The following is a 27,175-nucleotide window of genomic DNA, read 5'->3' as shown; positions in this document are numbered from 1 at the left end:
GCATGCAAATCATGGAGAATGCTAAGAGAAACATGATGCTTTATACTATCCATCATAAGCAAGTAAATAAAAAGGAGAAAGAAATGGGGATTCGAAGACATATACATTGTTACATTTTTGCCCTCGCGCAGGAGGGTCCGAATGAATGTCCTAGCTAATTAAGCTACGAATTAGCTAGCTATTACAAACCAAATAAAATAAATTAACTACACTAGTTAATTATTACAATACAAAAATAAATAGCTATCTAATTAATCTAATGAATTAATTACAAAGGAAAATGAACTACTCTAACTAATTAATCCCTTTACAACACGAATTAACTAACTATTCTAACTAGCTAATTAATTGCAATACACTACTAGTGAACACAATTTTAACGGGCCTTGAGAAGGGAGGAATGACTCATGCATGCATGCGGATTTTCACTTGAAAATGCTCTCTGTTTGACTGCCAAAATACTTCTGTTTTGCGGTCAGAGAAATGCACTGTTTTACCTTATCATCTACTCTATTCTATAGGAAAAATAACACTGCCTGGATGAAAATGGTGGCCGGTCGGCCAAAAGAAGTGGTTGGCCGTACAGTAAAGGTGGCTGGCCAACCGTTAATGTTTGGTACTGCCCTGCTATAACAGATATGAAATAGAGCACAAACAGAGTATTTTCAGGGGATGTTTATCCATCCTACCTCTCTTTATCATCAAACAGATCAAATAGGGGGTATGCTTGATTCACGAGCCATCAATAGATGTAAATTCATTGCGTGATGACTTATGAATCAAGGGAAAAAAGCTTAATAAATGAAGCTAAAAGACCAACAAAAACCTCTCCCTATCATGATATTGATCAAGGGAAGTGGTTGACTTGATATTTTGAACCATTATCATCACACGAGAGTATAAAATGGCCCAAAAGTCAAAGGGTTCAATTTACGTCCGATTGAATCCCCAAACTGTTTTATTATCTTGTTACCTCTTAGCCCAATTTTATTACCTCTCTTAATTACCTTTCCTTTCATTAGTCATTTTAGTCCAAAATGAACATTAAGCCCACTAATGGAGAGAAGTGTCAAATAAAGGGTTGTTTTGGGCATGAGAGAGAGGTCATGCCTTTGGTAATGAACTTCCAAAGAGGTTAAACCATTAAGCACATGGTCTCTTCCTCAAGCTTAAACAACACTCGTTTTGAGGCAACTCTCAAAACAACAAAAATCAAGAAAGGAAGGAGGGTGCAGAGGTGATTATGCCATGAACGCAAGTATGAAAAACATTAAATAAATGCTATCAACTGAAATAGGTTGGTGTCTAATGCCTAAAACACTAAGCCTATGAGAACCATTACACTAGAAGCATTCTATACAAAGCATAAATGAAACTAACGCATAAAAAAAGTCATAAATTAGCTCAAAACAATGCTAGAATTAAAGTAAAAAAAGCTAAAAAGTAAGCTAAAATGATGGAGCAACTAAGCTAGCAAACAAAGCCAAAAGATGGGGTGGCTAACCCCTCCCTTTTTGGGAGACATTTTTAGCCTTTGAAAACCTCTAAAAATCAATGGAAAAAAGTTCAAAAAAAAGTTGATGAAAAGATGGAAAACACAAGGGTAAAAGCTTAGGAAGTAAGGTTGAAAGAAGTGTAGTTAACCCCTCTACCTTTGATAGCTTTTAACCACAAGTTTCAACCCATAAACACAGTTGAAAAAGAGCCCAAAAATAGGAAAAAAAGATAGGAAAGAAATTGTGTAAAAGAGCCAAGAGTTATACATCTTGAAGAGGAATGACCCTTTGAGTTATAAACCAACAATTTCACACCCCCAAGAGCTAATATTTAAGCTCAACAACCTCAGCAAAGAGCCCTAAAAATCTGGTTTAGGAAGTCTAGGTAAGGTATGTATAGGTGATAAGGAAGAGAGAGAGAGAGAGAGAGAGAGAGAGAGAAAGAGATTTTTTCAAGAATTTTCCTTTTCCAAAATTTTCTAACCTCATTTTATGAGAGGAGGTTAAGTATATATAGAAAATTATGTTAGGCTCTCAAAAATATCAATACAGAAACAGCTGGTGCAGTGTATGCACCTGTGAAGACCGCTGGCACAGCTGGCAAAAATATCTAGTTTTATTGACACAAGTGGCTGACCGGCCACTAAGAAGACGGCTGTACACTCACTTCTGGCCGGCCGGCCGGCCATTAAGTGGCCTGCAAGCCTATGGGTGGTCAAGCTTGGTCAAGCTTGGAAAAAACTGTTGTTTTGGTCCAAAAATAGTGTAAGGTTTGTAGGCTTTTGAGGCTCAAAATCGAGGCTTCCTGTTGAGGAAATCAAACATTTGACAAGCATATAAATTCATCATCGGGTGATCAATCAGTGGCGCCGAAGTCTTAAGAGTGGTAAAAAATAGGGTGTCTACAGTAAGGAGAAGAGAAACCCATTCCAACGCACATGATAGTATAATGAGCTAAGAAAATAATAAGACAAAAATAAAGGAAACTCTGACGAGGATCGGGAGGTTCTGTCCCTCTTACAAGAGAATGAGTATAAACCACCAAAATCCATAAGAAATGGTTGTGAGAAGGGAGATCCAACTTATTCTTGCAAAGGACGCCATATCCGGGCTTCTACATCATAAAAATGAGCAAAAATGGTAAAAAAAGGGCAAAAACTCTAATAAGATGAGGAAGATTCTCAACCTCCTACTCATAAAAAGGAGCATGAACCACCCAAATCCATATTAAATAGGTTCGGGAAGAGATAATCTATCCCCCCTCATAGAAGAAACCGTGTCTGGGTTTCTAACCCATAAAATCAAAAAGAAAGCAATTTGGGTTTGGCCAAAGCCACTATACAAGCCTTCACTAACTACAGAAATAGGGGAAAAAAGAGAAACCAACTGAGCTAGCAGCAATTCAATCAACAATCCCAATGATCTTTAAAATGGAATCAAGAAAAAGAGTAGAGACAAATTTAGAATGAGAATACTAGAATGGAAGTAGGGATTACTTCTAAACAAGCAGAGATAGGGCCCAAATTGATCACAAGCTCTAATCTAAGATCCCCGTGATCAATAGAGGTCTTCTAACTCTAAATCATCCAAGCAAAGGTATGTAGAAAGTAGTCCAAAATTCTCACCAAACTCTCTCTCTCTCTCTCTCTCTCTCTCTCTCTCTCTCTCTCTTACACTCAGTGTATTTGATTAAGTATTAGAAAAAGTAATTAGAGGATTAGGGATTGGGGAAGTTGATTAAAATTTTAGAATCCTTTTCCCTTAAGAGTAGGAGTGATTTTATAGGCATTTGGGGCTTGGAATATGCCTCTAGATCCCATGGATTCGAATAGCATATTCCGAGATCCTTGCGATGCATCAAAAGAAAGTTGCTTGGCTGATGTCAAAGCAAGTTGTGTCAAATAAGATTTGTCTGGCCAAAATGAAGTAATCCGGTGCATGTTCTCAGAAAAATGCTCCGGTGAAGGCATAAAAGACACAGAGACGCATCCATGGATCAAAGTTGTTCAGCGCGTTGAGTAGAAAAGATCCGGGCACGCATCCATAAGCTAAAATTATTCGGTGTGTTTGCAGAAAAGTTGTCCGGCCAAGCAAAGATTATCCAGCTGATTTTCTTGAAAGGTTTCTCCTGTTTTCTCATTCATTCTAACTTTTTGGGCTAACTATTTTGAAAAGCGAGTCAATCACGTTTTTGGAAATACATTGCCTAAAAGGGCCAAAATGAATGAAAATATACCAATTGCCTCAACAACATTTCAAAAATAGGTTTGAGGTGCATTTTGGCCAAAAATGGGTGTAGGAAAGATTTCGTTCTCTCTCTATTCCTTGCTTGTTGCTTGGAGTGACTTTTGGTATCTTCATCAGGAGCTTTGGGTAGAGTGCCCGAATCTTAAGGCTGACCAAAATTGGGGTGTCTACACTTGTTGTGACCTAAAACCGGGAAATTAGGAATCTAGTGGTTTGGTGGCTAAGAGTAAGGGAGTCACCGAGGTAGATTCAAGTCTAGCTTAATACAAGCTATGACTCTTAAGTAAGGTCTTTGGAAAGTTATATCGAGTGAGATATCACTGGCTATAAAGTATGGATACTCCAAAAATGTTGCCATACTCATACTGGGTACTAGTATGCATACCGATAAGGCTGCATGCATATTGGATACTCGAAATACGCACTAGGTACTTTTTATAAATTCTTTGACAGTTGGGTACTCTGTGGATATTTCTTGGGTACACCAAGCTACATGACATTAATGGAGATACGTTTAATTTATTAGATAGTTTTGATTTACTTGAAATTGCAAATCCTTTACTTGATGTAAAAAAGATGAAAGATATATTATTAAACTGTAACGCCCTCAAAATAATAAATAAAACCCATCTCATTAGACATGCATTGATACAAAGAAACCAACCACCTTTCCATTAAATCAGAACAGTTCTTACAAAAGTATTACATGTTAACAACAAAAGCAAATGCCCTACGGGCTTACAGCTTTCCAAGTTAATACTTGGTTACAAAAAGAAGAGTGCTAACTCAATACATATTAAGCCCTTGGCTTGAATTTACACACTACAGGAAATGCCACTTTTGGCGACCAAAATATTGGTCGCCAAAAGCCCCATTTTTGGTCACCGAAACAAATTAGCGACTAATTTTTTTTGTCGCCAAAGTCGTCGCCTATAGCCTGTCGGCGATAGTATTGGCGACTAAACTATTTTTGGTCGCTGAAAGTGAACGTTTTGGCTACTAAACTCTGGTTAGTCGGCAAAGGTTATCTTTTGGCGACTAAAATATTAGTCGCCAAAAGTGAACATTCGGCTACCAAACTCTGAGTAGTCGGGAAAGGGTATCTTTTGGCGACTAAATATTTAGTCGCCAAAAGTGTTCAAATAAAATAAATTAAATTTTCAGCGACTAAAACTTTTTGTCGGGAATAAGTTTTAGTCACAACATTACTACATTTAGGGACTAAGAATTTAGTCGCCAAAAATATTATTTTTTATTTTATTAAACTTTTGGCTACTAACCATTTAGTCACTAAAAGTTCTACCTTAGGTGTGGTGACTTTTGCCGACTAAAACTATTCGTAGCCAAAAACCTATTAAGATTCATTTCTTTACTTTTTGTCACCAAAAGTTTTAGTTGCCAAATGATACCCTTTTTTCCGTGACTAAAAAATTTAGTAGCTAATAGTTTATTTCTCTTATTCTCAATTTTTTTAGCTACTAATTATTTTGTGGCAAAAACGTTTTGGATTATGTTTTTGCTACTAAATTATTAGTAGCCAAAACTTTTGATTACCTATTTGGCTACCAAAACATTTGGTGGCCAAATAATTTTCTATTCTTTTTTTTAAAAAAAAAAAAAATTTGTAAACAACCTGTATTCATTTTTATTACATGTACCCTGTATAAACAATATAATCCATCAACACTAAAATATATTATCAACCATTAAAGCATTCAACATAATACATGAATAACCATGATTTAAATCCATACATAATACATGAATAACCAACGTCAATAATTTAAATTACAACCTGTACCCTGTATAAACAATATAATCCATCAATACTAAAATATATTAGGGTCAATAATCCATACATAATCCATACAAATTTCATACACTCCAAGTCTAATCCAACGTCAATAATTTAAATCCATACATAATACATGAATAACCAAATTAATTTGTTCGAACCACTATATATACAAATAGAGGTATAAAAACAATGCCCTCCCGTAATTGTCAAAAAATTATATATCCACATTTGTATGTCCAAAATCATCTGAAAAAAAAAATAAAATTCATTAGTTGGGTGCCTATAAAATGTTAAGAAGGGTTAAAAGCTTTCCCTGTTAATGACATAGATATTCTTACATATAACACTTCTATGTTGAGATATCAGTTCCACAAATTAACTCTACATTTTAGTTAAAATAAGGAGAGAGAAACAATTTATAAAATTAAATGTCTCAGAGAAACAATAGAAAAATAATGATATTCACACAACACTTTTAGAAAAGGGCCACCACATATGTGACCACACTCAAATGTCTACCAACTTCCTTTATTAAATAATCAAATATAGGATATATTATGGCAGAATGATCTATAATCACCGAGAGCTTCAAATTCTTACCATAACATAACACAATAATCTGCTACCCTCTCAATCAAGAAAGCAAAAGGATTTAATTACTTATGACAAATAGATTTTACGTGGAGCCTTCTATAAATATATCCATTACCTTCCCACTTCTGAACTTCAAGCACTTAAAGCAAACCAGGCTCAACAACCGCTTCAGTTCGCTCACATGGGAAGGATGATATACTGGAATTGGTAATTCTATATACCCAAAGTGACCTGAAAGGTAAAAAAATGAACAAAACTTTAGCAATACTTCAATGTGTCCAGATTGGGCCAAACCTAGAGTGGCATATATTTCCTTAGTTTCCCTTAATCATCATTAGGTAAATCACACATTTTGATTTTCAAATTCCTTTTAACATGAATCCCAACCCTCCATTTTATGGCTCCCAAAAGAAAAAAATGACCATTAAAACATTATGAATAAAACATTAAAACATGACCATTCTTCTTTTTCTTCTTCTTTCCTGACAAAGTAAAAAATTAATTCTTGTAAGAAAAACGATGACATACTCCAATGCATAAGGACCAACTTGTTTCTCTCCATAATGACATACTCCAATGAGTCTACCCCTCGCACAACAATAGGTAAAACCAACAAAGCTAAAAGTGGACAAAAAATCTAAGCAGCACAAAACTCATTAATGAAGTGGTCCCAAGCAACTGCCAATTCATTATCAACATCTGCTGCATCAATGTTTACTAAGTAACAAGGAATAATATACATATACAAATAGAAAAAGTACAGAGTGGAAAGAATTGATTTTTGATTTACTAATGGACATGTAGGGCAGCTCCACTAAGATCCACACTTGCCACAAATTTTAATTCAGTGACAGTGTTATCGGTAACCCAAATATGCAATCAATCACCAAGTGTAGAGGCCTAATAAAGTATGAAATATATACATGCACAGCTCAAGACTTCATAGTCTCCTTAGAAGCCCAAATTTGCCTCTCTGACATAATTTCACTGTAGGAACTGGATACATGCTTCTAATATTTTTTTTCTTCTACAAATAATATTGATAAAAACTCTCCAACAATAATCAATTTCGTCAAAAAAAATTAATGAGCAACATTTAAATATTCTACATGAAATAACAGTCCTCATCACTAAAAATGTAAAGCCATTGCCATGCCATCAACATAATCATCAAAAAGCACCAACCCAACACCCTACACTAAATTGATGAACTCAAAATGGAAGAACTATACCTGTTATCTCACAAGCAATTATCAATTGTGGAAGGCTGCCTCAAGAGTTCTTCTGCCTGCACAAATTCAGCATTCCAAAGTGCTGCTGGGTACTTTGGAATGCAAGCTTGCACAGTATACACCTGAACTGAGTAATTGCCATTAAATTCTTGTTTGGATTCTGCAAATAACTCAAGACAAGACAAATCCAAATTAACATTTCTTCCCTGCTGTTGGCAACAGGATTATCCATAACTAAGAACTACAGAAACTCATTAAGAAAAACTTCATCTTTCACATTTCTCAGAAGAAAAGAAATACATTTGGATTTCTACCAGGCAGATATTAGAGAATGATAATTGTTAGTTTCAGTACATGGTAGCCTCAATTAAATGACAAAAGACAACCTAGTAAAACAGGAACAATTTATATTACCCAAATTTCATACTAACTAACTAAAGAGCAGCAACATTTTAGTCCATATCTAATATCTTCAAACTGCATGTAACTAAAAATTTTAAAGGCTTATATCTTCAAATGTGTACAATATTTGAATTATTCTAAGGGCATCCACACCGATGGAAGTGATGAGTGATGTAGTGGTTCTAATTGAAAGCACCAGATTAACAATATGAACATTTGCATACATGCATACTATAAAGCATGAACACCTTGACAGGCCAAAACTTCCAAGCATTCAAGATAGCATAGCAGGGGACAAAGCAGACTCTGTGCATGTAAAAAAATGTATGGTGTTTCTCGAACAACTTGATGTTAGAAACTATATTAAAAGAGCTTATTTAACAAATTAAAAAGAAAAAAGAGAGATGGTTCAATAAGTAGTTAGAAATTAGGAATAAGGATTTTTCATAGCATTAACAATGAATATAGCTATCATTATTACAAATAGAATGAGTTTTTTTTTTTTCATAGCATTAACAATGCATATATATATAGCTATCATTATGCAAATACAAGGGGTTATAAAATTATAAATTGGAAAAGGTCTTCTTTAGAAGAAAAAAAAAAAGAATTAAAAATAACGTCATCAAATACTAGTGTATAAGTGAGAGGAGGGAATGGAAGGTTATGTTATTTTGTGTGATATGTGGTGTGTTGAGAGAGAGAGAGATCTTTTTGAGGGGAAGGAGCTTCAGATTTCTAGCCCAAAGGGATGCCCCATGGCTCTTGAAAGTCTATTTGTGTGGCTTAAGGAATCATTCCCTATTAATTAACTAGGTGTAACCTAGTTGGCCACTACGACTTTCCTAAGGGCTTGGTCTCTAGGGGGAGGTCATGGGTTCAACTCTCTCTAGGGGGTGCTTTACAATGGGTGGGGAGACCAACTCCTGTAGGTACTAATCTAACAACTAACAACTAACTTTCACCGATCAAAAAAAAAAAAAAAAGTAATCATTCCCTGTTTATTTTTATTCTTTGAACCTTTTGGGTGTGGTACCTTATTCAAGATATAAAGGGGGAAAAGGGGGATTCACTTTTATACTTTGCACGTGAAGAGTTTGTTCTCTTTTTTTTTTCTTTTTTGCTGCCATAATAATTGAAGTTCATTTATTTATTCCCAAGACGTAAAAAAAATCAATTTAAATATCGTTCTTTTTTAACTTGGTTACATGAACTTCTTACATCAAATTCATTGACATGTAATCATGCACCAGGCCTTGTAATGTCTTTTATCCAGGCAGAAAGCATATCTATTTTTGTAATAAACAATAAAGCATTCATTTAAACTACTACATGAATATTTCCTTTCCTCTGTATGGAAGTATTCAATTTTATTATTTTATTTAAAAACATATATTATAAATAAACAAAACAAAAAAAAAAAATCTTAGAACATACCCTTCAACAACTGTTGCAAGCATATTACTGAATATTGTTTCACATATACCTGTCCCTGTCATGTCCCAATTTCTCTTTTTTAAGATGTGACTTAATATGTGCCTATGTCCTATCAAATTCATGTACAGCATCATGCCCACACCTCGCAGATGACTTTAATGCGATCTAATTTACATCCACTTTGCTCCCCAATAATTTCTAGGACTCAAACAGATCCTACACAACAAATCTTAAAGAAAGTTTGTTTCATAAAATCCGAAGAATAATTTTGGTATGCACAAAAGGGGTAAGAGGTATAGATGAATAACAGTAGACATTGAACATCTATGTTTAGAGATATCAAATCAATATTAACTTAAAATCAAGAGACCATGAATCTCTGTAAGAAAGCCAATTAGAATGAACTTACAAAATTTTGAGATCAGACAATTCACCAATGTAATCTGGGATTGGGCCAGTAATTAAGCAATTTCTCAGTATCCTATGTAACAAAAATAAAATAAACAAATCGGTTAGGTAACCACACCACAAAGTAATGACACAAGATTGCACTCTTCCCATGAATTACATCTGGATTCAACTTACAGTGTTTTCACCCTTCTGTTTTAATAATCATATAGCCATGATCAGCTGACTAAAAGCATCACTGAAATTTACAGATTAAATAGGCAGCTGATAGTGCAGCTGAAAATATGACAAAACTACTTTAAATATAACATGGTTTCATTGATCAACAAGTATGCAAGTAATTTAAAACCAAAATACATCTGAAGAATAATGGTGACAAGAGGATGACCTGAATAAGTGAGTATTGTGGCTGACCTTTGCTCTGTCTTGCAGCTTAAACTCAAGCCACTTATTTGGATTGAGGGCTGGGGAAATCAAACCCATGTGATATTGAGATTAGAAAATTACCAAATTCCAATGTCAATTTCCATAATAACTATAGCATTATTCAGAATATCCAAAAGTCTAATTTCCAAATGCAATTACACTCAAATTCCATATTGCCATAAGCCTTTAACTGATGATTATACACATGTTCACATCCAAATGTACCAACATAATTCAAACTACGCACTTCAATCAGGTAAATTCGAACACTTTTAATACCCCTAATACATAATTCTTAAATTCTATATACATACTCAGGTTTGATGACTTATGATGAATATTTTTTCAATATTAACACTACCAAAAAACCCAAGTCCACAATCATCAACATATTTCAATCCACATACTTTGAGCAAAACCCAACATTCAAAGCCCTCAATACAAACATCTAATTGCAAAGAATTCATTTTCAGAAAACGACACACTTCATTTCCATAAAGTTAAAATCAAACCCAAATGAAATTGAGATTAGAAATTACCAAATTCGGTGAAGAAAAGTAGTAGTAATACGAGATTCCACCAGAAATCGCAGTAATTGCTCCGAAGGGAACTCGAAAACTGGGGAAACTCGATTTGGGTTGGTCACGAAATGCGTGACTGAATGCGATCGATATATATTTATTTATTTGGGGCAGATATATAGGAAGGACAATTGGGGACATATAAAACCCTAGCAAGTGTGAGAAATGAAAAAATAGAGAGAGAGAGACCGAGAGTGACAGAAAGCGAGAGAAAAATCTGTGAATTTTTCAGATTGGGTATTTTGGTTCAAGAGATGGGGAGGGGGGAAGCCGAGCGGGAATGGAAAAAAGGGGGTGGAAAATCGAGCGGGAAATTTTTTTTGTTTTTTTGGTAATATTTAAACAGCAAAATGATTCTTTTTTTAAAAAAAAAAATTATTTTTTGTTAAAATAATTTTTTTTATAGTTAATGAATTTATTTTTTTTGCTTCTTTATTTTTTCCAGTTATAAAGGTTGAAAATTTATTTGTTTCATTTTTATTTTAATGAATAAAAAATTATTCTTATTTTTTTACTTTGGTAGAAGTAGGAGTAATATTTTAATGAAAAATAATTTCCATAAATTTTATAAATTGGTTTTTGTTTATTTTTAGAAAAATATAAATTACAAACGCGTTTGGTTTGAACAAAATGTTTAAAAAAAATTAAAAACATAAACTAAAAAGCATGTTTGTTTAGGCCTAAAATATTTATATTTATTTTTTGTATTATTTATGACGATGGAATTATACACATTATAATTGAAAAAAAATATTTGAAAAAATATATATTTGAAAAGAGATGAGAGAGATAGAGAAGAGAAATGAGTAAGAGAGATGAGTGAAAGAGAGAGAAGAGAAATGAGTAAGAGACATAGAGAGTAAGAGACAGAGAGAAAGAGAGACCCATTTCATTTTTTGACTTTTTCCTCTTTCAATAATAATGGGCTCAGAGAAAGAGATGAGTGTGATTGAGAGAAATGAACGATTGAGAGAGAAGAGAAATGAGTGAGAGAGAGAGAGAGACAGAGAGAAAGAAAAAAAGAGAAAGATAAACAAGATGAGCGAGAGATAGACAAAGAGACAGAGAGAGAGAAAGACAGCAAAAAGAGATGAACAAGAGATATAGAGAGAGTGAGAGGGAGAATAAAGATAAGCAAGAGAGATAGAGAGAGCCAGCGAGAAGAGTGATAAGTGACAGAGAGAGAGAAAAAAAAGAGAGAGAGAAACAAGATGAGCGAGAGATAGACACAGAGAAAGAGAGATAGAGAGAGAAAGACAACAAAAAGAAATGAACAAGAGATAGAGAAAGAGACATAGAGAGAGAGAGAAGAAAGATGAACAAGAGAGATAAAAAGCGGAGAGATATGAGAGAGCCAGAGACAGAGAGAGAGTGTGTGTGAACACAACAACACCCATCTCTTTCTTTCTCTGTACTACAACACATTGACCGAGATCCACCAACGTGAGAGAGAACGTGGAGAGATAGAGTTCTAAGAGACGTGTTTGGCAGACGTGGGCGAGAGAGAGGGTAGAGAGTGTTTGGGCGGGAAAAAATTTAATCTGCACCCTTAGATATTGATTAGGAATCATCCCAACCATTCAAATGAAATGTATCTCTTATACATTTTAACATATTTTCAAAAACCTTCCTCCCTTATTATATAGATAGATATATATATATATATATAATAAGAAAGAAAAGAAAGAAAGAAAATTAAAAAAAAAGAAGGAAAATTTTTTCTCCAAAAAATTATGAGCCAACTCAACCCTTGTTTTTTTTTTTTTGGGACTCCTGCATGACTAACTAGGCACTAATCAATATTTTATAATTTTAGAACATGCAATATGTATATTTTCTCATAGATAAAGACAGATGAAGAAATCATGTGTCAAGTGGATTTAATTAATTTATTATTCAGTTGTAACTAGCAGTCAAAATCATTTTCTCAAGCATATCTTAGCAGTCAAAATCATTAACGTACAACTAAAAAATATATACGCACAGCCCCAGCTTAGGCCTTTAGTTCAATTAGCATTAAATCGTCAATTACTTTTATAAATCCCTCAAATTGAAAAAATATATATATCTAAATTAAGTGAATCTAAAAAATAATTAAGTGAATCTAAAAAATAAACAAATTTGCTTTAAATATTTTAAAAAGTTGAAAAAATTAATTATTAAAAAATTAAGAAAAATTTTAAAATCTGAAATAATATCAATAAGTCTTACAAATATGTATTATTTACTCATAAGCCATGATGAGTGAATTTTTTTTATACACTTAGCCCTCGCAAAAAGTGTGAATTTTTTTTACACACTTAGCCCTCGCGAAAGAGATTAGTGGTGAAGTTGTGGTAGTGGTAGTGTAAATGGAGTGGCAGGGGTGAAAGAGAGGTAATGGTAGTAGTGGTGGTAGTGGAGTGGTGGTGATGATAGTAGTAATAGTAGTCGTAGAGGTGAAGTGGCGATAGTGGAAGTAGTGGTGGGGGTGGAATGGCGTTTGTAGTAGTGGTGAAGGTGGTACTAGAGATGGATGGTGAGAGACAGAAATGAGTGAGAGACAGATAGAGGAGAGAGAAAGAGAGAGAGAGAGAGAGAGAAAGAAAGAGATAAAGAGTGAGAGTGAGAGACAGAAAAGAGACATAGAGAAAAGAGAGATGGACGAGAGAGACAGAGAGACAGAGAGACAGAGAGAAGAGAGATGGATGAGAGAGACAGAGAGACAGAGAGGAGAGATGAGCGAGAGAGACATAAAGAGAAGAGAGATGAACGACAAACAGCCAATAACAAGTTTACTGGTAATAATATTGAAAAATTTATTAAAATGATAAATAATTGGGATATTTTGTCTTTTATTTGTGAATTTTGATTTATTCTTAATTTATTAGTGTTCTTGAAATATGATGATGTAAAAAGTATAAATAGTTTAATTGTACTTTTTAAAAATAATAAATTTATTATTAAAAATTAAATTCATCAGACTGACCTGTAACTATGCCTTTAAATTTTTGCAATGTAAAACTATCGACAAACAGCCAATAACAAGTTGCCCATTTTAGCATACCTTTCGCGTGAGGGCCCAATTATTACAAGATGTGTTCAACCATCAAATGAAAGCCGACTACTTCTTCCATCTAAAAATAATAATCTATTTTCAGAATTTAATTTCTTTTTATAATACAATTATTACATTTTAAAAATATTAATTTTTCAAAATTACCGTTTGATAGTATATTTTTTTAGACATATCAATTGTCATAATTGTACTTTTTGTATTATTAATGTATTTAAAAAAAGGACAAAATCAGAAATTCATATTATTTTAATAATTAATTTTTAAAAAAAATTAATATTTTGAGATAATAAAAAAAAATAAGATATTAATATTTTTGGATGGTGGGTGTACAACCTCTTAATAAAAATAAAAATAAAAATAATTAATTTTCTTATTTTCATTCGGCTACCAAACAATTAGTAGCCAAAAGTAGGTATACAGCGACTAAAAAAAAGTTTGTCGCCGAAACATGGCATTTGGCGACCAAAAGTTTGGTCGGGAAAGATTAAAAATTAATTTTTTTATTTTCATTCGGCTACCAAACAATTTAGTAGCCGAAAGTAGGTATACAGCGACTAAAAAAAATTTTGTCGCCGAAACATGGCATTTGGCGACCAAATGTTTGGTCGGGAAAGATTAAAAATTAATTTTTTTATTTTCATTCGGCTACCAAACAATTTAGTAGCCGAAAGTAGGTATACAGTGACTAAAAAAAATTTTGTCGCCGAAACATGGCATTTGGCGACCAAATGTTTGGTCGGGAAAGATTAAAAATTAATTTTTTTATTTTCATTCGGCTACCAAACAATTTAGTAGCCGAAAGTAGGTATACAGCGACTAAAAAAAATTTTGTCGCCGAAACATGGCATTTGGCGACCAAATGTTTGGTCGGGAAAGATTAAAAATTAATTTTTTTATTTTCATTCGGCTACCAAACAATTTAGTAGCCGAAAGTAGGTATACAGCGACTAAAAAAAATTTTGTCGCCGAAACATGGCATTTGGCGACCAAATGTTTGGTCGGGAAAGATTAAAAATTAATTTTTTTATTTTCATTCGGCTACCAAATAATTTAGTAGCTAAAGGTACCTCTACGGCTACTAAATTTTTATTTAGTCGCCAATTATCATATGTTTAGCTACTAAAAATTGTTTTAGTCGCCAATTGTAATATCTTTAGCTACTAAATTTTTTTTAGTAGCCAATAATCAACATTCCCCTACTAAAAAAAATTAGTAGCTAAAAAGTTGACTTTTGCCGACTAATATTATTTTTGGTAGCCAATTCCGTGACTTTTGGCGACTAAATTCGTTTTGGTAGCTAAAAGTGGTCGGCAAAAATGCTTTTTCTTGTAGTGACATGTAACACATCAAAAAAATAAAAAATAAAATAACAAGCAGTCAATCTGCCTCTAGCCTCCTAAGCTATGTCCTTGGAGGTGGCATGCTACCTGTACCTGAAAATGATGTCCCATAAAGGGTGAGCCACAGCCTAGTAGAGATACACCAGACCAGCCATGAACAATGACTAAAAGATTAGCAGTTGATAGATGGTCAACACAGATACATCTACACATATCACATTTCGATTTCATGACATTAAGTCCATGTTACATTTTATTTCTCATTTCTTTTTCAACTTTGAGTTTGAAAACAAGGCTCAAAACTCAGCCAAATAACTTGATGAGAATAAGACTCATTTTTAAAACACTTTCAAAATTCCTGAGGGATACACATTTTAATGCTGTATCAATAACACTTAAACCATTTCCACACTTTGCGAAAGATACACATTTCGGTGCTGTATCAACATAACATAGAATCACTTCTACACTTTACAATTGATAACGATATACATTTTAGTGATATATCAAATCAATTCAAACACTCCCATAATCAACACTTGATACACATTGTAGTGTTGTATCAATGTCACACAAAATTCGGTTTAGAGGTCCATCCCCTATCTTCCCCTAAACCGTGGAGTACATCCCCTATCTCCTCCCACACAACACATGTATATAAACATAGGTCATATACATTCAATCAATACATAAAATTAATGTATTATTCCAGTTGCTATACTCAATAGCTTACTCAATCGATTAGTTTTAGTTTGCCTAATTATCATGCAATGTCTACAATAATCAAGACTATCCTCCACCGATAGCCCAAAGCAGTTATTTCTATACTGAAAATAAATGCATCAAATGGATATATACTCAACATTTCAACTAGGTGAGTTATGAACGAATCAAACTACACCCTTTAATCCCATACACATCCAATTCTAACATTCTCAATTTAATTCTTCTTCCCTTCAAATTAATTATCCCAATTAATTTATCAATGTAATTAGAGCATTTTCCATAATTAATATCACAACCCCAAGGTTCCATTTTTACCAATAAACCAATATTGATCTCATTTCTCTATGCCAAACATGCATACAAGTTTATATAAACAAAGCCCCAACTTTTGTAAAATTACACAAAGGCCCAAACTTTCTCAAAATTATCCAATAACCCCCAACTCATCAAAATGCTAAAATTCAAAGACAAAACTCATGAGAAGGAGTAAGAGTAGGATATCCCTACCTCGAAGTTAGAGCTCAAACGGAGAAGGAGAAGAAAATGAAAATGCTCCAAACACTGCGATTCTCGGATCAACACGAAGCCCTTGATGATCAACACACTTTTTACAAAGGCCGGAGGATAGAGAGACACTCTAACTAGATCAAACCCTAGAGAGAAGGGAGTTTCTAGAGAGAGGAGCTCTCAAAATAGCTTTTTAGAAAGTAAGAGAGAGAGAGAGAATGTAAAAAGTGATTTTAAAATGCCCAACTGCCAACTAATATAAGACATCCCCGCTCGAGCGGAGAACACAACGCTCGAGCGTCAAGAACAAAAAACTAGGTACGCTCGAGCGCAAGAAGGCCCGCTCGAGCGCCAAGACACAAGAATAAAGTACATCCGCTCGAGCGCGAAAACTAGTCCGCTCGAGCGTAGATTTCCCCCTCCCAGAACTTACACCAAAAAGTACTACCCGCTCAAGCGCCACAGCACCCGCTCTAGCGTTACCGCTCGAGCGTAAAGAAACCCGCTCGAGCGTAAAAATCACACCTACAGAAGTTTTGCAGGGACATAAAAAACTGGGAGCGTGTAATCTCCGCTCAAGCGCAACAAGGCCCGCTCGAGCGGAACGACCAAAAACCTGGCAACAAGATTTCAGACCAAGGTTCAACCTACCTGTTCGAAACATGCCCAACACATCCTATAACTCAAACAAATGGAATTAAATGACGATAACAAGATAGATACAACTACCAACTCCACAGAACCGAGTCCGAAATACAACAGAACAGTAAAGGGACAACCGGGATCGCTATATAAACAATGAAGTTGACAGAAGTAAAAATTAAATTTTCAGGTTTCCAAATTTTGCTTAGCTTTCTTTTAGAATGAAACTTAGTTTTGGAATTTCCACTATTCAATAGCATTAAAATAGCTTATGGACGTTGCTTTGGTATTGGTATTGATATTGAACTATGACTTCTCTTTTGGTTTTGTAATTTTTCTTTTTAGTTTTGGTATTGAACTTTGATTTGTTGGTTGAATCTCAAATTTTAAATTATATAAAATAAAAAAATTATTGACCTACCCCAGATATACCTCTATCCTATTTTTTTAGGTCTTGTTGAATTGGCATACCTATAACATACCCGTACTCATACCTAGACCCATACCCGTGCTTCATAGATCACCAAGATAGGTACCACCAAGGGAGGTACCAACAAGGTAGGTGATACCAAGGGATAACGTTTCTCAATTTCATTATTTTCAACCCAGTGAATCCTCCTAAGTTCATGTATCTACCAGTAGTCATCGCTAAGCACTACTAAATCTAGTGAGCTATTAGAAGCAACACTTTTCTAATGACCATCGCTAAGTATCACCTAAACACCATCAAATTTATCGATTTCTAACTAGAAGGAACTTGGTACCTACATCGTGCAAGTTTTTGGTATTTCACCGTGGACTATAAAGCCAAATTTTCTCATTCTCATTCTCATCTATACATGACCAGAATTCACCACTTTCATTCAATTAAAACCATGATGTTTAAATGCAACTCAATTTCAATAAAAATGTGTTTAACATACCTCTCTCCAACAACAGATTTTCATTCCATGAATTCAACAATTTACAACGCATTTTTGTTATTTTATTGTATCAATCTCTATAACAATGTCATTCTCCACCAATAGCCAACAACAATCTCTAACAATGCTATCATCCCATAAATTGTACACATTCGTCCTCAATTTCAAGATAATTGATGTGTCCATTATGATGCATCTTTAATATCCTTAATTTATAGTTTGTTAGATCTATTTTATATATTATTTTATCTTATTATGTTTATTTTTAATTGTTTAGATATTCTGCAAGTTTAACGAAAAATGCTCTTAAATCAAGGGAATTTGAATTTATTACAGAGTTAAATGGGGTCATTTATAACACAATAAGATGTCTATCCTAGTTGTTAGTTTAGTGATTCCATTTTTGAGGTTCCTAGTTCAAGCCATGTTGGCAACACTAATTCTGTATTTTTAGCAAATTTGGCACTATCCAATTGCACTCGCGAAGCACCATATTTTTTTTCTTATAAATTGTATTTTTATTAATAATAGTTTATTATTATTAGTAGATTAGGTTTAGGATTTTTATTTTATATAAATTGTAACCTTTTATTATTGAAAGAGTGGAGGCAAAAGACGGCTAGAATTTTGCTATTTTCTTTTTCACTACTTGTATGTTTTATAATTAATTTTTATGACTTGATTGTTTGCTCAATGATGAGTAACTAAACTAATAATTAAGGTTGAAGATGAAATGTAATGTTTTGTAGTAATTAAATATATGATCTGATTGTATTTTCTTAAGTTGTGATTTAAATTATTAATCGTTCTTGCCTTTTTTTTTTAATTTATTCAGTTGTAACGCTCCAAAAATATCAACATTTGATAACCTGAATTAGCTCATTAATCCCATCCGATGTTCGATTAATTTCATCCTTGACACGTGAACAAGATATATAATTTCCATCATCCATGTGATCATCTAATCTCCAATTTGTATTCAAGATGTACCTAGATATTTACAAAATACACCGACTTACAAAATACACCACATGCAATTATACATTCACTATTTTCTAGAACCTGAATATGTGGCATGTAGTGACAAAAGTTTTTTTTTTTTTTTTATCGGCAAAAGAAAACTTTATTGATGAACCACATATAAAATACATACAATAGACAACATCAATAAAGAGGAGCTTGGAGCTATATTAAGCTCCAACCTCTTAGTTGGTGAGGCACCAACACGACAACAAAAAAAACAACAGATCACAAAGAAAATCAGTCCAGATCAATCACACCCTTCCAGCATAGAGCAACCAATTGACAGCAGCACATCCACTTGAATAGCAGCACCAGATCAACAGATAGAGCAAATAAATAGCAGGAGCAGATCAATTCACACCCTAACAGATGTTACCTAATATCATAGGAGCAGAGCAAAAACCAGAGCTGGGCAGACCAGCTTCAAAAGATTTTAACAGCCAAAACTTCAACCCACAGGACCCACAGAGCTTTCCTAATCTGCTGGTGAGAAATTCAACCCATATACCAAAAACATAAAAGACTACGAGATTAGAGTAGCAGATCAGACTATAGAAGAAAACCAACGGAATGCCTCCAACAGAACAGAATGGCAGATAGGAAGCAACTGGAAAGAGCAGAGGCAGAACTAACAGATACATCATCCAAGCAGAAGCAGCATAGAAATAAATTCAATAGCAACAAATAATTTGTCTCCAATTGAGAACAACATCAACCATTGAGAAAGGAAAGTCCTTGAGAGAGTTTTTAAGCCAGAAAGCTAATATGAACTTAATGAGATCCCACAGTTTATCTGGGTTCGGACTAGCATTGGTGAACACACACTCATTTCTATGCCTCCAGAGTGACCATAGAACTACAAGTGGAATAGATCTCCAAAATTTCTTGAGAGGACTCTTAAATTTGACACCCATCCACCAGTTGAGAAGATCTGCCACCGAAACTGGGATGCACCATTGAAGCCTCCATTCAAACAACACATGAGACCAGATGGACCAAGAGAATGGGCAATGGAGTAAAATATGTTGAGCAAATTCAGGGGCAGATTTGTAGAAAGAACAACAGGTGGATGCAGAGAGACCAAGGATGTCGAGATTTTGCAAGAAAACAGCAGTTTGATTCTATTTTTCCAGGACAAAAGTAATGTAATGTAAACACAAAGCTTAAGTCCGGTTACAATCAATGGTTGTCAAAACCAGCAAATATTAGCCCTTGGCTCGTCAAACAAAACAAAACAGAAGAGCCTCGTGCTCTAGAATAATTCTTCATCGCCTTCACTTTGGTGGAATCACAACATCTTTTCCTGTAAGTGGTTCCATTAGCAAAGAAAATCTTGACCAAGTCTATATGCTTTAAAAGTCTTATACGTATGCATGCAGTGCCACGTCGTGCTTCAAAATCATGAGTTTTTATCTCTTTGAAATCTCAGACAAATGTCATTTCAAAAACAATAATATATCAATGTAATTGAATCATGATATGGGGGTGGTAAATACGACTTAAATAATCCTTAGGCTGGTGTCTACAAATAGGCATATCAAACACTACCAAGTCCACTTTACTAGCTCTTAACTGGAGGGAAATTTGGGACCTACCACACAGGTTTCTAGACTTTCACCAAGAACCTCAAACCAACTTAACAAATACCAATCTACACTCCCTATCTAGACTTACCAAACGTATTTACTCCAATGCAATTCAAGTTCAAAGGTTATCTCCTAGCAAATACTTAACTTTTTCCTAAAATCATAGCTTTAATGAAACATTATTCAAATGCCATGCAATGAATGAAATGGAATGAAATTTAATATATCTCAATAAGCAATTCCTAACATTTACAACATTCTCTCAATGTCAACACAATGTTCAACATTTCTCAAATTCATCACAATTACAGATATTTCTCGAATATCATCCAACAATATATACATGACATATGACAATATTTCATATGCACAATCAATATCAAATTCTATAATTTAAGCATATTTCAATCATTCTATTCATGCTAATTTCCCAACAACAATTCGTCCATCTCATGGATATCTCAACAATGTATGCATGAATGAAATTTCACCATTTTTCACAAATCAAAACCCAACATTTCAAGAGTTTTCACAAAACCCAAATTTTTCCAAATCTAGAGTTTTCTCTAAAAAAAAATTTAAAAAATAAATAAAAATTCTCTCATTTTCAAAAAATGTTTTCATCAATGGACTTCCAAAAGTCTTATAAGTTCATAAACCAAGTCAATTTATGCAAGATTCTTCAGAAAAATCACTTATCAAACATTTTCCAAAAAAAAATCCTCACTTCACAAGATCATAAATTTATCAAAAACAAGCTAGAAATGCTGAAGACCATATATAAAGCTCAAAGATTGTCCTTACCTCAAGTTTAGAAGAGAAATCATAAGAAAAATTCCTAAAATCCAACGTTGATGAAATGCGATTCAATTGGTAAAAATGTAACCCTCGTCGACTTTTTAAATTTGGTATAGGGAACCCTACCAATAATGACAAAAGTTTGAGAGAGAGAGAGAAATATATACACAGTTGAAGTGAGGGGAAAATGTGAGAAAATGGTCATAAAAGGGTGAGATTCACGAAATTCGGAGCTAGGACCCAGCTATTTCTGGACATGCAAAACCCCTTACCACACGTGCGGGACACTACCTCCATATGTGCTTTTATTTCAAAACCAAACTAAAAAATGACCTCCCATTTTCCATTTGTGCAGCCCCTCCTTCCACACATGCAGATCCCTTCCCTACACGTGCGGAGCCAAAGCCCACAAAACCCAAACGATGTTGAAATAACTCAGCATGTAGAACCCTTGGCCGCACGTGCGGAACTGCTGTAGACTTTAAGTTGTGTTCTAAGGTGTTTTCCCACACCCTGGCTTCACCTTGCACTCAAAACAAGAAAATTCTAACCCAGGAACAGTCTAGGACTACAATACAAGGAGACCACAAGGCATGACGAGCTAACACAGCATGACAAGGTCTCGGATTGAAATCCAAAGCTTGGATTAAGGAGTTAAGTACTTGGGACATCACATCAGTGAATTTTGGATATAAATTTAATCAAGGTCTTTCATGGTTTGGAATCTACTAATTAATTAGTTTGACTTGATTATTATTTTGTTGAATTCGAATACTGGATATCTATTGTGATTTTGTGATGTCCCGGGTCTTGGATCCTATTTAAACCATTCTGGCGGTTGTATCTATGTTGTGTTTCAATATCTAGAAGTGAGTGGTTAGATGAGTAATGCCCAACACTTGTAATTTTGAAGCTTTTGAATTTCAGTATTGTGTATACTTTGCCTTTTCCTTTATTTCAATATGAATCTTAAAGTGAAAGTAGTTCCATTGTAGATTTTGTCTCCAGGGCTTCAGTTTGGGCACAAGAACGACCCAAAACAAAGTCTGGACGAGAGTTTTATGCCAGAGAGCATTTCAGCCTAAGCCTTATTGGGGTGTTCACAGCCGCGATGTTGAGACAGCAGGTGTGGTGTTTCATCAGTCGAGATACTACAAGGGTGTTTTCACCATGGGTGAGACAGTGGGATGATCGCAGGCACGATGTAGTTAATTGCATGCGCGGTTGGGGGGACCGCATGGCGCATTCTATTTGAGTATAATGTCATGACAGACACGCACCCCATCATTTCTTAAGCCACTTTTTCAGATCCTTTTCTCTCTTTTTCTCAAATTTCTCTATTCTCTCTCTAAAAACCTAATCAAAATCACACAAAACCTTCCATCTACCTTACTTTGAGTTAGAATCTCACCTTGCTCATTTGAGTTAGATTGTAGAGTGCGTCGGGAGCTTCGTTTTGACCGGCGCCGATCGTTATTTTGGCACATTCAACATTTTGGATTTTTAACAAGCGCTTCTTGAACAAGTTGGTGGAATCTGATGAGGAGATGAAACAGCAAGATGAAGATGAGGAAGACTCCTTTTGGCTGAAGCAACAGAAACCTTGAAAATGGGCCAGAAATTGCAGATTGATTTTGGTGGTAGAGAAGACATCTTCTCAAGGATTTTATCGAGTTGGAGATGAGCAACAAAGCCAAAATCAGAAAGAAAAATTAATAGAGTTGGAGTTAGAGAGAGAGTTAGCTAGTGGGGTGCAAGTAAATAATTTTCAGATGGAGTTCGGGTTGTGATGGAAAGTGGGGGATGGTGTTTTGTCCTGGGTGTGTGTTGTGGTGTGTTTGGTTTGAAAGGGGAATATTTTATTAGAGGATTCATGGGTTGTGTTGGTAAGCAGTGGTTGGTGTTTGGCCTGTTTGGGGAGTGTTGTTTTTATCTTTGTTAGTGGGGTGTGGTTTGGTGTGAAAGGGGGTTCTGGGTTTGGTGTGTTGGAGTTGAGTTTCTTCTTAACTTATTTATTTCTGTTTCTGGGTTTTTTTTGTTTTTTTTTTTAATTGTGAAGCTGAGGGGTTAGTTAGATGATTGTGAATAGCAGTAGTAGGGTTAGTCTATATTTTCTCTAATCTCTCTCCATGATAATCATCTTTCTGTACCTTTAATTTCATGTTTTTTAATAAAATTTTCTTTGCTGATAAAAAAAAACAATGAAATATTTAACAAACTCAAAATCATCTAAGTTGTAAAAGTAATGAGGTTTACAAACTTATTACATTCTTTTATTTATATTTGGAAAAATCAATCAAAGAATAACAAATCAACCTTCCTAGACTATTATTCTGGTACAAAATAACAAATCAACTTGCAGAACAATAAAGTAAAATATAAAAATTCTAAAATCTTGAAACAATTGGCCTAAACATTCTTCTTTTTGATTTGTTGCTTTGGAATGAATGTTTAGAATTGAGACTCCATACGAACAATTATATTTTTATCCACTTGGAAAGCCTTTGAGAGAAGATCACTGGAGATTGCAGGCTTTGACCCAAAGACAGCATTTGCAATGGTAATAATACCAGGATTTTGGCTACTAAGTGCTGAAATGGCTATTGCATTACCATGTCCAACATTACGCTGGAAATGGATAAGACCCATCGGGAATACAAACACATCACCCTTCTGAAGTAGCTTTGTGATGAAACGATTTTCTGGGTTAGAGGTGACAAACCCTACTTGTAGGCTCCCTTCAATGACAGTCAAAATTTCAGTGGCCCGAGGATGTATGTGGGGGGGGTTGATGCCCAATGGTGCGTAGTCAACGCGGGCCATGGAAATGCCAAGAGTGTTAAGCGCTGGAAATTGTTCAACATTTACTAAATTCACCTTCGATCCAACTGCATTCGATGTATTGCCTGCTAAGCGTAGCCCTCTAAACAAGAAATCATTGGCTTCTACAAGCTTCGGATCCTTGCACACCAAACCATTCACTAGCACTGCAGCCACAAAAATAAAAGATTTAAGGCCCATACAACTCAATCAGTAAATTATTATAGGATGTTTATACAAGTAAATTGGTTTGGTATTTTTTTTTTAACAAACAAAATCTTCTTTTTCATGTTTTTAGATATATAACAATAAAAGGTTTGAAAGTGCTCATCATTTTATTTTTATACAAAAATTGTTTTAAAAAATTAAAAATAAACTTTGGTGTTTCCTAAACAGTGAATTATTTTCAAAAATAAATAAATAAATAATTCAAAAACAGTTCGTCAAATAATTTTCTAAATTTTTCAAAAAATAAAAATAAAAAACAAAATATAAATGAAATAAAACCAAATAAACTGGAAAGTGCATATGAAGAGCACAAAACCTGAACTACTATTGTCTGCGACACAGAAATCTTGAAGAGGACTATTATCAAATGCAGAAGCAACTGAACAAGTTATAGCCAATAATCCTAATAACAAAACAAATTGTGATGCCATTTTGCACACTAAAAATATTCTTGTTGAGAATGAAGCAATCTTCTTCTTTTGAGAGTTTGAAAGATTTGATGAGATGGGAAACAAGTAACCACTAAGAGCTGCTTTTATAGATGTTTTTGGAAGATGGAGATAGAGACTTTAAAGCCAACATAATAGCCCTCCAGACACCAATTAATAAGCACCAGAATGAGTCTATATCCTTCATTATTCATTCTTTATAATAAACAGACAACAGCATGTTGAAATGGTAAATGCTGCCATTTCTTTACGAAATTGTCAATATTTTGCCATGTGTTTGTCGTGTCAGCGGATGATATATGGGTTATAACTATAGGGAAATGTTATGCATCTTCTTATCACAAAATGTGTAATTTTATTTTAAAATTTCGTAATATCAATTACAAAATACGTAATCTCATCACAAATTAGTATGATAAAAAATGTCATAACTAAACCACAAATTTCAATCACAAAATTTTGAACATTTTGTTACGTCAATTTATGACATGATTACATATTTTGTGGTTGATGTTTTGCAGGCTATACGACGTTATTGGAGGAGATTAAAACTTGATCACAAAGAGTACGCATGCCAGATATTTTTCGTGCTCATACTATTAGATATATAAACAAATAAACAAATCATAGGATTAGGATTTCCCATTTCATAATACAACATATAGGCCTTGTTTGGCAAATATTTTCTTTTGTTTTCTGGGTTAAAATTTATAAAAAGAAAAAATAAGTTACTATAATAAAATAAAATGTCACATCAAATCTATAATCATTTTACTTTTTCTCTCACAAACATCACATCCAACTATAAAAAAATCTAATTATCTTCTCAAATACAAATATTTTAACCTATTAAAATAATTAAAAATTAAAATAACATATTAAAATAATCAACTTCCCAAACGCCCGTATTAAGAAATAAGCATGTTATTTGGTTTGACGAGGTAGCTTCAATTGTAAGGTGACTTGTTCATGTCGATGGAATACTACCTGAAAAGTTCCTTAGATCAAATATATATAATAAGCAGTGCTTACGCTTGCTTTTTCTTTTCTCGATTTTGTCCTTTTGTTTTGTGTCATTTACTGATGCTGGCCTGCATTTTAGCCTCTTACTTCCACAACTGCCCATGGATCTCTTCTCTATTAATTTGTTATTGTTTATAAGGTCTGTCTTGAAATTTATCCACGTGAGATAGTTGGACCCAGCACCTTACTATTTAACATACAGACAAAAATAAGGCTGCCCCACCAGACCTATCTATCTAATGTGCGTATTTATTTAATATAAATAATGTTGCATTTATTTATTTATTTTGCAGTATATCTACCTCCAATGAATATTAATAAAATTTATATAGAAATTATTATATTAATAGTTGTAGAAAAAGTATCAAATTTTTCAAAAAAGATAATGATATAATGCACTCTTAAAATAGTGTGTACAACAAATTATGATATTTATTAGGTTTGATTGTCACACCCCAAATCTGGGCATGACCGGCCGTGGCCCACATGGACTTAGCGCAAGGCACACGTAAGCCTAAACACGAATCCAATCACATTGAACAACTGAACAATAGTCCAATAATAAATAACCAAAACTCAATCCAGACATGCCACAATTATAAACGGCAAAATCAACCGTAATCAAAAGCCATCCAAACTTATGTGATATAAACAACCCACAAAATAAAATAATTCTAAATAAAACCCAATCACAAAGTATGCACAATACTCGACAAAGCAACCTAAAAGAAAATTAAATAAATGCCCTAGAGGTCCATGCAATTGAATCCCCGCTACGCCATGAGTCCACTCTAAGTCCATCTAACACCTGAAAATGGTAAACAACTAAGTCAGCTGATAGCTCAGTGAGTAGCAACATGGATAGTAAATACAGTTTTGAAAACAGAGTTCAATTCCAAAATAAGATATATATCACAGAAACTAGATTGACATACAGTTTGGTAAATACAATCTGTTTCAAAAAGAGGGTTCCACAGTTCAACACTTAAAATACTCATGTCTCGCAAGAACATGATAAATGACATTTTTCACTTAAAACAGATTATAACATGAACACCAATAATTTTCTGGGTACCAATAAAAACAAATAATCTGCCACACAGTTCTCAAGGCTATAAGCCCCGTTGGATCCAATACCGAACTAAGAGTCATCCTCAGGGTGGCACCTGGGCCTTTTCTCAAAGACGATCCGATTGAAGGTCACCTAGTTGTTTTTAAAGGTCTGTTCCTTACAATCGTTGAGCACTAGAGTCATCACGGCCCAACCCGGATCTGTTCCCTAGTGGCCAAAGTCACCACACACAGTGGAATAATTTCCCTGGACTAAATACACACATGGTCCCAATAATCAATACCATCAGTTTTCGCAAAACATGGTGGTTCATCATTATAAACATGAGACCAAAACAAATAGTTTACAGTATGCCAAGT

The 27,175-nt window shown here is 34.2% G+C and overlaps 1 protein-coding gene and 2 long non-coding RNA genes across 3 annotated transcripts; all 3 read right to left on the bottom strand.

Moving 5' to 3' along the window:
• Positions 1 to 5,641: 5,641 nt before the first annotated feature.
• LOC114258515 (uncharacterized) lies at positions 5,642 to 10,796 on the bottom strand. The gene is made up of 6 exons (XR_014329797.1): positions 10,580 to 10,796; positions 10,003 to 10,078; positions 9,616 to 9,687; positions 7,368 to 7,527; positions 6,251 to 6,366; positions 5,642 to 5,787 (listed from the first exon to the last, which is right to left on the bottom strand). It is a non-coding gene; the product is annotated as an uncharacterized LOC114258515 (long non-coding RNA).
• An 8,435-nt stretch (positions 10,797 to 19,231) lies between these two features.
• Positions 19,232 to 22,906, bottom strand: LOC145790731 (uncharacterized). The gene is made up of 2 exons (XR_014329796.1): positions 22,636 to 22,906; positions 19,232 to 20,143 (listed from the first exon to the last, which is right to left on the bottom strand). It is a non-coding gene; the product is annotated as an uncharacterized LOC145790731 (long non-coding RNA).
• A 552-nt stretch (positions 22,907 to 23,458) lies between these two features.
• On the bottom strand, positions 23,459 to 24,891 carry LOC114312469 (putative germin-like protein 2-1). The gene is made up of 2 exons (XM_028258704.2): positions 24,589 to 24,891; positions 23,459 to 24,211 (listed from the first exon to the last, which is right to left on the bottom strand). Exons 1-2 carry the CDS (start codon positions 24,701 to 24,703, stop codon positions 23,676 to 23,678), a joined length of 651 nt encoding a protein of 216 aa, XP_028114505.2. The 5' UTR covers positions 24,704 to 24,891; the 3' UTR covers positions 23,459 to 23,675.
• Between the last annotated feature and the right edge of the window lie 2,284 nt (positions 24,892 to 27,175).

The sequence above is a fragment of the Camellia sinensis genome, chromosome 5, assembly GCF_055761805.1.
Source record: "Camellia sinensis isolate YWXY chromosome 5, ASM5576180v1, whole genome shotgun sequence".
In the NCBI taxonomy this organism is placed as follows: domain Eukaryota; kingdom Viridiplantae; phylum Streptophyta; class Magnoliopsida; order Ericales; family Theaceae; genus Camellia; species Camellia sinensis.
The sequence above is the reverse complement of the archived record's forward strand: the minus strand, read 5'-3'. Positions and strand labels throughout refer to the sequence as shown.

Excerpts from the sequence above, each read along its gene's own strand:
- LOC114312469 (XM_028258704.2), bottom strand. The coding sequence starts at position 24,703 with ATGGCATCACAATTTGTTTTGTTATTAGGATTATTGGCTATAACTTGT. Across the intron at positions 24,212-24,588 it reads CGCAGACAATAGTAGTTCAG|TGCTAGTGAATGGTTTGGTG; the intron begins GTTTTGTGCTCT and ends TTGTGGCTGCAG.